The 15,180-nt window shown below is 39.5% G+C and overlaps 1 protein-coding gene across 3 annotated transcripts in view; it reads left to right on the forward strand.

Moving 5' to 3' along the window:
* SATB2 (SATB homeobox 2) overlaps window positions 1-14,881 on the forward strand; it is a 218,899-nt gene extending 204,018 nt beyond the window's left edge. For all 3 annotated transcript variants that reach the window (XM_069733543.1, XM_069733545.1, XM_069733544.1), the window contains one exon: window positions 13,703-14,881. In XM_069733543.1, the coding sequence (XP_069589644.1) occupies window positions 13,703-14,164 (462 nt within the window). In that variant the 3' untranslated portion in view covers window positions 14,165-14,881. The remainder of the gene's footprint in view (window positions 1-13,702) is intronic.
* Window positions 14,882-15,180: the final 299 nt, after the last annotated feature.

Genomic DNA, 15,180 nt, shown 5'->3' on the forward strand with positions numbered 1-15,180 from the left:
GCGGCTGGCTGCTCGCTTCCTCTTGGTTACTTATACGTCTGAAGGCCAGGGCAGTGACACCAACACTGATTGGGCGTAGCACTCATGTGACATAACAACCTCATGTGAGCTCCTTTAACTTGGCCGTTCCCTTCATCTTGGCGGGGCAGTGATGCCAATGCTGATTGAGCACGGGGTTTGCATGACATTACAACCTCACATGAGCCATGGGTACACAAGTGGTGACACCAGTGGAACAGCATCTGCATAGAGTATATGTGTTTTTATTTCAACGAGGAAAACAATTGGAAATTATTTTATGCTGACCTATAATTAAAAATTCTATAACTTCAACCACGTTCTGGAGAGCCATACACAGCAGACTTATGTCAGACATATTTAGCTGTTTACATCAGGACTGTTGTCCATCTGTTAAGTCAGGAAAAAGTGATTGGGCACCTTGAATATCAATAAGCCCGATTTGTTCTCAAGAAAGATAAGTATTGGGAAAGAAAAATAGGCAGCAGTGCTCGGCAGAAGTGTTCCATTAGATTAGATATTAGAAAAAGCTTTTTGACAGTGAGGGTGATCAATGAGTGGAACAGGCTGCCACAAGAGGTGGTGAGTTCTCCTTCAATGGAAGTCATCAAACAGAGGCTGGGCAGACATCTGTCTGAGATGGTTTAGTGAATCCTGCTTTGAGCAGGGGGTTGGACACAATGACCCTGGAGATCCCTTCCAACTCTAACATTCTATGATTCTATGATTCAATGCATAGCTTATATGTAGCCTCTGCCGGAGAAGATCTGATATGATCTTGGGTGGGGGTACCGGCATCACCCCCCTCCAACTTCATATTGATTTATTTGCAGTATAGGTCATTAACATGTAACTCTCGGCACCCTTTCAGTGTCAATAGCATTGACGTTTCGTGAGAATCATCCTTTCCATCAGTAGAGTTATTTTTTGTCTTATGGTTGTTTTATCTAGCTGAACTTGTTATGTATTCTCATTTCTGTTTTGATGATTAACTATCATTATTAAATCAAAACAATATCTTCTGTTATGAACCATGTATTTGGAATCAGAAGAACTTCATACTTGTACTTGTTCCCTAGAGACGTAGGTTAACCAAATTAATTTCACCCCATCTTCTTGCTAAGATATTGAGTAAACTCTATGTGCCTTGTGAGTCTCATTTTGGAAATGGAAGAAAAGATTTCTCCTCCAGCGGCTTTGGAAACGTTAATAAATCCACAATAAATACAATCACGTCTAATACCATAACTGGTTTTCCTTGGCATAGGAACATTACAGGCCACATCACGATGCAAAATAGCTTCAGTCTGCAAAAGCATTGCTCCTATTTGCTGAATAAACTTGGCTTGGTAAAATTCCTATGTGTAAAGCCATCAATACAATCCTACTCAACAGAGTTTAATTAAATTGCCTCACCCCATAGTAAATATATTAGGATTTATCTGATATGTTTTCATTACCAGGAAAACTGCTAAAACCATTTATATACACAAGGATTTTTGATATAATGGTAGTAGCTACATTGTCTTCACAATTAGACAGTTGGAGTACCGATTACAGGGAAAAGTTTCTAATAGTTTTGATAAGTTTGTTGATTTTTTCAGAGGCACGACGAGGTCTCTTGGTGCCCGTGGCAGGGTTTTAGACCACACCCCTGAGGTTCCTGAAGCTCAATATGATGACTGTTAAATAGCCCTATTGTAACTGTCTCTTGTCACACTAAAAAAGTGCTCATTCCGCCAGGGAACCTACAGCACTAAGGCTTGTGCACTTGACCATATTTTCGGTCCAAGTGCGATCTGACAAAACATCGGAATGCACTCAGACCAATATTATTCTATGTGGCTGTGCACATGTCCAATTTTTTCCTTAGACTAAATTTAAGCATTTCCGAGATGCCAATTTTCATGGACTGACAAAACGGACAAGATGGAGACATTTTTTATTCCATCTTCTCCACATCCGAGAAAATCTGATCACACTCTGATCATACTCTGATCAGAGTTTGATCAGAGTGTGATTAACATAATCTGACTGTTTCTTTCGGATAAGAGAAAATATGGTCGTATGACCCTAGCTTTCCTTATCAGCAGCTCAGACACAGAGTTCAGTTGTTTGTACAAATAAAAGTTTGGCAGAGTGTTTTATAGTCTGAATATTGTCCTTCCTTACTAGTGCCCCAATTCACCAACTCCTTATACTGCCCCTAATATTGGTCTAATTGATCATTACTACATCTGCACTGAAGGACATTACTAGCCATATTTGTGCTTGAATTTGCAATGCATTTTCTATACATCCCCAGTCTGTCACCAAATATCATACCTAGCATTTTCATATTTACATTATACTCTCATTGAGATGAGCTAAAGGAGGCAGAAAGTCTAATGACAAAGCCGATCATGAAAATAATGAAGCATTAGTTATAATAATTTATACGGCAGAGAGTTTTTTTTCATTTAGGTCAGTGCCACAAGGGGTTGATCATAGTGACCGAGGTAAGCCATAAGTTTTTAATTAAAAAAAATGATAATTTCATTTTATTTTTTACCCCAAAAGTGCAGATTTACAGTATTTGATTGGTACTGTGTGCGGCACATGAAGCCCCATAATTCTGTCTTGTACATATCACACTCCGCAAGGTAAAGGATGCAGTTATCTATGAAAAAAATATTTTCATGCCTGTTTTGACGTTTTTTTATATGGCACTTCTATGATGGTGCAGGTACCTGCCACACTACCAGCATAGTGAATGAACCTGCTCTGTGCAGTGCTGTGGTGTATGTTGCCATTTCTAAATAAACATCGTTATTTATTCAGTCAGATCAGCATGGTTACATCTCTTTGCAGAAAATATTTCCTTTCATGTATCCCTGAGAAACCTTCCAGTGTATATGAGAAAGGCAGATAGATCAAATAATGCAAATTTCTGTCAGCATTAAGATTTGCATCCCCATTGTGCTGTTCTTAGCTGGACGATATTTGCATTGGTGATGAAGACTGGAGCAGAAGGAAATCGGTATTAATAGTTTATTGGCAGTTTAATGTCTTGGCACCTACCCTACCTATGAAATATAATAAACAGGGAGCTGAGTGATGCAGAGCCGCTCAATAACATTTTCAATCAAAACCTTTCAGCAGATTGCAGGGCGACCTTCCTGTAGGACCATTAACGCTCCCCACTAAAAGGATGACTGAGCTTTAACTCACTATATGCCAGGGTGAACTGCAAGGTAATTACGGCCGGTCACTTAGGGTCAAAATGTCTAAAATAAAGATTGATTGTGATATATCAATTAGTATATTTTATTATATGGAAATTAGAATTCACCAGAACAGTCTTTCTAGTGAATCGGCACTTTCAAGTGAATATATATATATATATATATATATATATATATATTATAATTTATTTATATAGCACCATTGATTCCATGGTGCTGTACATGAGAAGGGGTTACATACAAGTTACAGATATCACATACAGTAAACAAACTAACAATGACGGACTGATACAGAGGGGCGAGGACCCTGCCCTTGCGGGCTTATATTCTACAGGATTATGGGGAAAGAGACAGTAGGTTGAGGGTTGCAGGAGCTCCGGTGTTGGTGAGGCGGTAGCTCCGGTGTTGGTGAGGCGGTAGCTCCGGTGTTGGTGAGGTGGTAGCTTCGATAGTGATGAGGCAGCAGCGGTGTCAGTGCAGGCTGTAGGCTTTCCTGAAGAGATGAGTTTTCAGGTTCCGTCTGAAGGATCCGACTGTGGTTGATAGTCGGACGTGTTGGGGCAGAGAGTTCCAGAGGATGGGGAATATTCGGGAGAAATCTTGGAGGCGATTGGATGAGGAGCGAATAAGTGTGGAGGAGAGAAGGAGGTCTTGGGAGGACCGGAGATCACGTGAGGGAAGATATCGGGAGATTAGTTCAGAGATATATGGAGGAGACAGGTTGTGGATGGCTTTGTAGGTCAATATTAGTAATTTGAACTGGATACGCTGAGGGAATGGGAGCCAGTGAAGAGATTTGCAGAGGGGGGAAGCGAAGGAGTAGCGAGGAGAGAGATGGATTAGTCGGGCAGCAGAGTTAAGGATGGACTGGAGAGGTGCAAGGGTGTTAGCAGGGAGGCCACAGAAAAGGATGTTGCAGTAGTCAAGGCGGGAGATGATGAGGGCGTGCACAAGCATTTTAGTAGATTGGGGGTTGAAGAAAGGACGGATCCTGGAGATATTTTTGAGCTGGAGGCGACAGGAGGTGGAAAGAGCTTGGATGTGTGGTTTGAAGGACAGGGCAGAGTCGAAGGTTACTCCGAGGCAGCAGACTTCGGGTACGGGGGAAAGCATGATGTCATTGACTGCGATAGATAGGTCAGGTAAGGAAGATTTGTGGGATGGAGGAAAGATTATGAGTTCAGATTTGTCCACATTGAGTTTGAGGAAGCGAGAGGAGAAGAAGGAGGATATGGCTGATAGGCACTCTGGGATTCTGGACAGCAGAGCGGTGACGTCTGTATATATATATATATATATATATATATATACAGTACAGACCAAAAGTTTGGACACACCTTCTCATTTAAGGATTTTTCTGTATTTTCTTGACTATGAAAATTGTTAATTCACACTGAGGCATCAAAACTATGAATTAACACATGTGGAATTATATACTTAACAAAAAAGTGTGAAACAACTGAAAATAAGTCTTATATTCTAGGTTCTTCAAAGTAGCCACCTTTTGCTTTGATGACTGCTTTGCACACTCTTGGCATTCTCTTAATGAGCTTCAAGAGGTAGTCACCGGAAATGGTCTTCCAACAATCTTGAAGGAGTTCCCAGAGATTCTTAGCACTTGTTGGCCCTTTTGCCTTCACTCTGCGGTCCAGCTCACCCCAAACCATCACAATTGGGTTCAGGTCTGGTGACTGTGGAGGCCAGGTCATCTGGCGTAGCACCCCATCACTCTCCTCTTTGGTCAAATAGCCCTTACACAGCCTGGAGGTGTGTTTGGGGTCATTGTCCTGTTGAAAAATAGATGATGGTCCAATTAAATGCAAACCGGATGGAATAGCATGCCGCTGCAAGATGCTGTGGTAGCCATGCTGGTTCAGTATGCTTTCAATTTTGAATAAATCCCCAACAGTGTCACCAGCAAAGCACCTCCACACACCATTGCAAAGCAGTCATCAAAGCAAAAGGTGGCTAATTTGAAGAACCTAGAATATAAGATATATTTTCAGTTCTTTCACACTTTTTTGTTAAGTATATGATTCCACATGTGTTAATTCATAGTTTTGATGACTTCAGTGTGAATTTACAATTTTCATAGTCATGAAAATATAGAAAATCTTAAAATGAGAAGGTGTGTCCAAACTTTTGGTCTGGACTTGTATTAGCGACGGATTGCGATGGATGACCTCATGTTTCATCCGTCATTCGCCGGATCTGTCAAAAATTATCTGTTCGGCAGCCGGAGACAACGGACAGAGTAACATTTTTGGTGTTCATCGAAAAAACGGACAGCGATGGATCCATCGCCGTCTGTCGTTTGCTATAATGGAAACCTACGGCGCCAGATCAGTCAAATGACGGAATCCAGCAACGGACTATTTTAAACTGAGAATGCTCCGATTTTTTTAGGATCCAATTAGCCGGATCAGCTAGTCGGATCGAGTGAAAAACCGGATCTGTCGCATCAGTGTTTCACAATCTGCGACGGATCCGTTTTTTTCAACATTCAATGGATTGCAGCTGATGGCAAAAAACTGATGCCACAGCTGCATGTGTCGTGGCTGTATGACAGTCACAACACACAGGCTCTCCATACATGTGTTGTGACTGTCACAGCCGCAACACATGCAGCTGCAGCACCGAACACCTGATTATCATGAGCGATCCAGGCTTCCGGATTCCCGCTGCAGTGATTCAGAAAGCTCTATTAGCGAGCTGAATAAGGAGGGATCCGACGATATTTGCTCATGTCAACTGAAGACAAGCTCAAAGCGTTTCAATGGAGCCCGTCTTCAGCTTCTGAGGAGAGCTGCACTCCTCTGAGCACTTCTGCCCCTCAGTTTTAGATATTAGTAGTGGTCAAAGCTCCAAAGACCCACACAAATCAAAATACCAAAGACATACTGATAGGGAATTTAGATTGTGAGCCCCATGGGGACAGTGATGATAATGTGTGCAAAACTGTAAAGCGCTGCGGAATATGTTATCGCTATATAAAAATAAAGATTATTATTATTATTAGTATTATTATTATTATTATTAAATATCAGAAAGGTCTCTTTGACTTATCAAAACTTCTGTGAAAGTACAACTCCACTTTTAAGGAGTTTTCCATTATATTTTTGAAAATGTTCAAAGAGGTGGGATTCTTATCAAATAAAAAACCAACAGTTACTTACCAATCACCCACTTCTGCATCGCCGCTGTTTGAGTGATATACCTGAGATCAGAAGCAAAGAAGTCCGATTCCTTGTGTCAACCTGACCACTGAGGCCTATGACTGACTGCAGGTGACTGATGAACAGGACATCATGCCACCGGAATTGACCACATCCTGCAAATCAGTCATCTGACCCTGCAGCCAATCAGTGTCCTTACAGGTCAGGTGACTGAATGGATAGGACCTAATCAATTATGGTCTTACATATAGAGCAGCAGGGCCAGACTGGTAATTAACACTTTTTTTGTTTTTCTAACGATCCGTTCCCTCTGTCCAGCTTGAAAAAAAGTTATGGAAAAGCCCTTTAAGAGTCTGCTAAAAGTCACTTATCATAAGTCAATGCTGTATTAATTGTTAGCAGTTGTCATATCACCTCAATCTCTAGAAAGGGAATATTATAGCTTGAGCAGTGACCAAAACAGACTTTTTAGAAAGGGTTAATGCACATCAAGTGCCAATAGTGTGGTTTGTGTTTAGCCTCTGTAATTTCTGCATTTAGTTTTTCTAATTTCTCCACCGTGTACCTAGATTACATCTAGATAAGCTACAAAGGCATTCAGGAAGCAATGGGGGCAGGTTGTGGTGCTGTCTCCACTGAGAAACAGCTGCTTGCAGGGTGAATGCAAGAACAAGGGGAATGCCTGAGATTGAACAAAATCTTTTAAGGTCGAATCTTTTCTTTGCGTTAGTTTGAAACCAAGGGCAAAATGGGCAAATGCAGGATTCTGTGTTCGTGACCCTTGGGGCCTCAGTTCCCCATGTCTTCTAGCAATGTCAAAGACGCAGAAATGCTTTCTTAAGAAATTCTACAGTTTAGCATGTGTAAACTGTATTATACTATAGAAGGCTATATTTGTACACTTTGCTCGTGTCATTCTGGCTTTAGTCTAAAACTATGTTCCCATGAGCAAATAACATGCTTAGAATGATTTTGATGACTTTACCAATTCAGTGACCATTTTAAAACATATTTTTAGTGAAAGGGCTTATTAGGGGATTGAGGTCCTCCGCAGATTTCAGTGATTGAGTGCCCTCAATTACCAACTTGTAGTGTTTTTTTTTTTTGGGGGGGGGGGAAGGAAAGTCATCAGGTCACCACTGGTCACTTGTGATGATTATGGTGTGTGAAAACTACCAGCGTGGCATTGAAAAGTCCAGGACAGCTCCTTGCATACCCAAGAGGCCTAATGACAGGACTCAGGATGTCCCAGTAGACCAGCCAGACTATATGTGTTACAGTGCGGGCAGCGGGAGCAAAGCATTTTAACCAGAGGCCACACTTATATGATTGACTTCTACCGCATAAATGACAGGCTGTGATACTTGTGATTCTGAATTGTAATCTTCTTTCTTAAATATGCTTTACATACACATCTGAAAGGCAGAGATCTGGCGTCACATCAGATGCATCTTTGTTTGCCCCTTAATCTTCTAAATCAGTAAATTGGACCTGTGGTGGGACTTCAGATCCCGACTAACACAATTAATATTATATTTTACTATTTTAGCTTCATTTGGAACAAATTTTAATTTACTATTCTAGCTCTGTATTTAGATAACTTGACCAAGGCATAATGGCATGTCAGTAGTCGTCTGCCACCAAACATAGGACACATGCATCATAAGTCCTCCAGTTACACTATGGTGTACCAAATAGCTTTCTACTCAACTAAAAGTGACTTAAAGGGAACCTGTCACCTGAATTTGGCGGGACCGGTTTTCGGTCATATGGGCGGAGTTTTCAGGTGTTTGATTCACCCTTTCCTTACCCGCTGGCTGCATGCTGGCCGCAATATTGGATTGAAGTTCATTCTCTGTCCTCCGTAGTACACGCCTGCGCAAGGCAACATTGCCCATATGGTCGAAAACCGGTCCCGCCAAATTCAGGTGACAGGTTCCCTTTTAGTTAGAGTAATAGAGAAGTATAGTGGTCACATGAATTAAATAAGGAGAGAGGTTCTCACGTTGTCTACTGCTCTAATTTTGTCAATGTATTTCCTTAGCCTACTACTGCAGGGTCAGAATGGTCTACAGGAGAATCCGAGGATCCTCCAAGGAGTCCAGAGAGATGGGCACTTAATACATCAGCCTAAGGGCTCGTGAACATGACCGTATTTTCAGCCTGAGCGTGATCTGACAAAACATTGTGTCACAGCTAGACCAATGTAATTCTATGGGGCCATGCACGTCTCCGATTTTTTCCTCTAACCAGACAAAAATCGATAATCAGATCGCACTCAGCCATGCAAGTCATTGAGTCCGTGGAAGTGGAAACCATCGGACTGCACTAAAAAAAAATATATGAGCCCTTTTTTAAAACCATCAATGGTTCCCTCTGTGACCAGCTCTTTAGATGGACTATTCCGCAGAATAATTCTTATAGTAAAGAAAACATGTCTCCTCTGGAGATTGAACCTCTCATTTTCCAGGGAATTCTTTCTTGTTTACCATTCATTATGCTAGATTTTACCCAGATTTTATCTCTGCATGTGACTCATTTGCTCTCAGCCATGTCTTGTCCTTATATTTATTAATAAAGATCATACTTTTTTTTACTAAATTTTTGTCCATCAACCCATCTGCTCTACAGGAGTTGTGTTTTATGGAAGTACCAGTAGCCACCTAGAACTTTTGGCACTTTATACTAGTTATATTTTTTACAATATTATGTAAACCATTTTATGCACTGGCGGACACAAACAAGGGCCCCTGTGCAAGAAGAATTGTATATGGTCCCATTGGAACCCAATAGCCTTGCCATAATGGCAGGGCAGCACGGTGGCTCAGTGGTTAGCAAAGCTGGTTTGCAGAGTTGAGGTCCTGGGTTCAAATCCCACCAAGGAATTTGTATGTTCTCCCTGTGTTTGCGTGGGTTTCCCCTGGGTTTTTCAGTTTCCTCCCACACTTCAAAGGCATTCTGATAGGGAATTTATATTAGGAACCCAGAAGGGGACAGTGATGATAATGTATGTAAAGTGCTGTGGAATGAGACAGCACTGTATAAGCAATGCATAATAAGTAAATAATGCACAATTATTTTGGAACATTAGTTTGAGGATTTCACAGTTGTGCTTGCAATTGTGTTTAGTAATGCAATGGTCCAAAGTGATATAGGTCCAATACATAATCTACTTTATGGAACTTAGTTACAGGAAGGTGAAGCTTTTCCATAAGTTTTTCTGCAGTTTAAGTCTGATTGCTATGGCATGACACAGATTTATCATGTTTGGTTCCCCTTTAACCCCTAGTAAACACTGATAGCAATCTATCCTGACACCATCTCCATTTCATAAAAAACTTGTTGGAAAGCAATTATTAACCAGTGTTGTGTTATAACAATATACCAGTTGCCATGAGCAATATATAGAATATTAAAGGAAAAGTAGACCTAGGGCTGGATAAAATTGAACACATATTTCCATGTCTGACTTCCTACCATTTTGCCCGCTGCTATTGATTTTCTCTGACACGCTCTTTTTATATTGAAGAAGGTGGTTTTATTTTCTTCCCTCTGATAGAACCCGCAAGGAGAAATAGTAACGAAAAAAAGAATAGCCAAGTAATATTAAACATGCCTGAAGTAAAAATGTAATGTAACACCTGTACTCAACAATTTCTGCTTGTAAATATATATATATACTTCTATTTAATAATACACAGACTCTCAGGGGTATTTGACCTCCAAAGTTAGAGAATCGCCCCGATTAACCAAGCTCTTACATGGATTTTTCAACTTTCTTCACTGCAGCGATAGACGTGAAGTTTTTTATGATTGTTTGTGTTCCAACTGTTATGTTTTAATTAAAAGAGACTCTTCTAAGCACCGATGGAGGTTCATATACCATATCTGCCATAAGGTATGGCTACTACATGTGAGCTTAGCTCATTTACTTCTAGAACAAAAACAATATAGCTAAATGGAAGTTTTGAAGACAGACTAGAACAATCTATACCTGTGCACTGTCAGTAGCGTATAATGCTTGGTTATCTTTAAGGAGGTTTTCCAAGGTGTCAAAAGTTCAACAAAAATGAGAAAATGGTATAAAGTAGCAAAAGAAACAGTACTCACCTGATTAATCTTTTGGCACCCTAATTCCGACACTTTTGAGGTCCCCCAACCTCTTCTTAGTTCCCTGCAACATGTTGTCTGCCATTGTGACCACTGCAGGCAGTCATTGGGCCTTAGAAGTTTTTGTGCCATACACTTCAGCCTCACTCCTGAGGTCAGCGATTGGCTGCAGCAGTAACTATCTAGAAAGAAGCTGACAGGACCCATGGATTAGTGGCACTGAAGCAGTGCGGAATATAGTAGGTGCTTATTGGTATATTGCTTATTTTATGCCATTTTCTTCCTATTTAGGCTCCAATTTTCTTGACGAGTGTAAGCTGTGGTTTTCACGGATAACATTCGTACGTATGACATGTTATGGAGATGCACATATGTCTGATTTTTTCATAGGACTAAGTGATCAGCGGAACAATATTGGAAACATGTCGATTTTGATCCGAGTGTTGGATCAAAATTTGCAATATCAGTCCGTGAAAAAAACGCTGACTGATTTTCACCAACTCACAGAATGGAGAAGGTGGAGAAACTATTTTTTTCTACACGTCTGAGAAAAAATTACGACATTCTGATCAAACTCTGATCAAAGTCTGATCGGATCGTTTTTCTCAGATGTGGAGAAAGTGGTTATGGGACTCTACCCTTGGCTGATTTACTTTTAGTAGCAGATGACGACCACTTCCAGTAAGCTTTGCCCACTTTTTTTTACACTGGTCAAAATACACGAATGCCTACAACAGTTGTACATTTTTGGGGGCTTGTGTAAAAACTGGCATAACTTTATGATAAAATAAAGTCCACTATAGATATGCATATTTTGTTTTGCACTTATATATAACCATACATTTGTCAAATATTCTGTCCTACCCATATAAATATGATGTATGTGAAATGTATGTAAAATATTAAACACTATCCAATAACTTGTTTTTTTTTAATGGCTGGACAATCCCTTTAAGATTGTTCAAAGTACTGCATTTCTTCAATCCATAAAGCATGCAGCCTGAAAGTAAAACCATTATGTGGCTTTAGATCCATTATACATAAAAACAACAACAGATTGTGATTCCTGTTTTTATTGAGGGTGGCATATTTCCCCAGACGACCACCATGACGTGTGTCAATGTAGACAAAATCTTTTCGGGAATGACCATTTATGATTGATGTCTAGCCAAAACCAAGTACAATTTAGGACTCACAAAACTAAAAGCTTTCCAGACATTGGTTTTGCTGGACACGCACATTCTTGGTCACCTGAACTGTACTCATATGCTCCCGTCGGAAACAATGGGAAATGTCTCGGAGGGATTGGTCACACAATGTGTCAGTAACCCCTTCAAGCTCCTTTTTAATTCCTTGTCTGATAGAAAAATACCACTAAACTAGTGCTTATTACATGTAATCCAGATCACTGCCATAATGATACACTGCATTATATACTTTCTTAAACTCGTTCATTCAATATCTCACTTCCTTCCCTGCAGGCAGTGACCATTATATTTTACACATGGGTTCCAGCTGGTTTCCATTCTCCCCTTCAAAACATATTTGAACACACAGAGATTGAAGGCGAGACGCTTTATCTAATGTAGTCAACTTTTAGCAAACAAGCCGATACTCTTTCCTACTCACATGTTTTATTAATAGTGGTTGATTATATCAGGGAATGAGTACAATACTTCTTTGGCGAGTAGGGGTTTACGTGCTGTGCTCTACTGGAATGTCTCAGTTCTTAAACAGTAGTTTAGAAAAAAGCAATTAGCTCATACAAGGTACTAACGAAGGAAGTATCATGTAAATAGATAAAGCGTGCCTATATACCATATACATATATGCACACACACACACATATATATATATATATATATATACATATATATATATATATGTATATATATATATATATATATGTACACACGCATATATATAAATATATATCACACAGTCCAGATGTCCAATAACATCAGTAAAACAGAGATCCAAAAGAATAAAATACAATAATTTTATTAATGCTTGATTAAAAGCAATAAATATACCAAAGAAGAAAATTAGCGGAGTGCCTCACAATGGAGATGCCACAAGTTCAAATGAAGTAGAAGAATAATTGATAATAAATCTAAATAGTTAAACGTTACAATATAAGGCAATAATGCATAAATAAGGGTTATCTTCACAAGCGTGTAATATGATGGACAATATATTTGACTCAGGGCATGAAAAGTCACTACTAATTAGAGCTAACAGTAAACCACCTATGACCTGTTTGTCTCCACCACTTCTAAGCTGATACCTAACCATGTATATGGGTATATTCAAAGTGTTTTTACCTTGAGTGTAGCTGAGTGGTGTCCCCACCCCCCCGACGCGCGTAGATAATATGAGATAGATAAATAGTTCAAAACCAAAAGATAGATAGATAGATAGATAGATAGATAGATAGATGGATAGATAGATAGATAGATAGCTAAAAGATATATAGATAATCATGTGGCCCATGGCAGTGCTACAATTAAAAAAAAGTAAATAAAAACAACATACCAACGTGACCTCTGCCGCTCCTCAGTACTGCTTCAAGTGTCCTCTGCCAGTCTTCTGACCATCTTTTCCGGCAGATGGCATCATGTCTTCACTGAAGCCAATCAGGGATCACGGATTTGTAGCAGTGATAACATTCTGTCTGAGTCAGAAATAAACAGTTGTGCCGTCAACAGAGGAAACCAGTAGAAGACATTGGCAGCAGTTTAGAGGAGATGCCTATTTTTAATAATTTTTTTTTAAATAGCAGACAATCCCTGTGAGATATATAGGGCCTTTAATTATAATCACTAGCTTACTGGCTATTCCCGATAGACCAAAATCAGCTATATTTTTTGTCAATTTATGGTGTAAATTATATGAAATCCATAAAGGTAAATGTGTTGCGGTGGCTCATGCTAAGATAAAAAGGCTAAGTCAGCATTAAAATAGTAAATAAAAAAAAAAGAGAAATTTATGGCCACCATTATAATGCAGGACCCTTCATAGATGCCACCTTAAGAGTTTATAAGTATCTTTGATTTTAGATGCATGTATTGAGCAAAATTAATAGAACTGTCTAGAATTTGAAGTGTATAAAACCATGTTGTCATCTAATTACATATGAGCATTAAAGTTTAAAATGATATTTTTTTTTAACAGGTACTACTGGGACAACAAGCCCAGCAAGCCAAAGAGAGCTCCCCTCCAAAAGAAGAGGCCCCGCCAGTCCCACCTCCATCAGAGGACAGCTGTACCAAAAAGCCAAGGTCTCGAACCAAAATCTCATTAGAAGCACTAGGCATCCTACAGAGCTTCATCCATGATGTTGGCCTTTACCCTGACCAGGAAGCCATCCACACACTGTCAGCTCAACTAGATCTGCCTAAGCACACCATTATCAAATTTTTTCAGAACCAGCGTTACCACGTCAAACACCATGGAATACTCAAAGAGCATCTGGGCATTGCGGTGGATGTGGCAGAATACAAAGATGACGAGCTTCTGACGGAATCGGAAGAGAACGATAGCGAAGAAAGCATGGAGGAAATGTATACAGTGGTACAGAGTGACGAAAGCAGCGTCAATGCCAAGACTAACTTATCCGACGTGGATCAGAGATAATAAACCCTACCGCCAACAAAAAAAACAACAGCAATACAATTGTGCAAAGGAAAATCACTTTTATTACTTGTAACGTTCTATCTCCACAGTGAGAGTGGGGAACACAGAGTTTTTGGCATTGCTCTCTTGAAAATTTGCCTTGACACTTGAGTGTACTGACATCTGACTGGAAGAGAACTCGTAAAAGAACTATATCTTCAATCATCTTGCACTTACAGTGATGATTTAAGTAAATTACAGGACCTCAAGATTGATAAAATCAATGAAGGAAAGTATTTATATATCTATGTATACATATATGTATATTTATATATGCATATGTGTATATACATGCATATAGGTGTGTTCCCATGTGGTACGCATACTAGACGTATAGTATGTCTACACGCACATGCACACGTACTGATGATGCATGGGAAGCAAACATTTCATTCCTAAAACAGACTGTGAAATGAATTCCTATCAGAAAAGACTGGGCTATGTACCACTTTGCAGTGAGAAGCTTTAGGTTTCCTCCTTAACAGACTACCTGCTCTCATGGAGTGGTTATTTTTTTTTTCATGTTTCTTTTTATTTTTCTTGTGTTTATTCTTGATTTATGTTTTTTTTTTTCTTAGTCTCTGCTTTTGTTCTGGCCGCATGGTGGATAACTTTTATTTAAAGGTATGTGTTTGGAAGTAAAACTTTAAAAATGCAATAAAAATATATAATATTACAAAAGCATCCAAAAGTTGTTACTGCCTAAACATCAGCGACGTTTTTCTGTTCTGTAAGCAGTAGTGGCGGAGCTGTTCTGTTCTCCATCATTGAAGTGATGAAATTAATAGTAAAATGACACTTGATATCCTTCACTTTCTCCTAAAAGTATTCATTTGACTTATTTTTACACCTACAAATACTTTATTTAAAGGGATTTTATCACTATAGTATAAGGGCATGTTTTGAAATTGTCAGCACTTTGGATGCAGCACATGTCCGCTCCATCTAAGGCACTGCCGGCTATTGGATGCTGGTAA

The sequence above is a fragment of the Ranitomeya imitator genome, chromosome 7 (genome assembly GCF_032444005.1).
Source record: "Ranitomeya imitator isolate aRanImi1 chromosome 7, aRanImi1.pri, whole genome shotgun sequence".
NCBI lineage: Eukaryota > Metazoa > Chordata > Amphibia > Anura > Dendrobatidae > Ranitomeya > Ranitomeya imitator.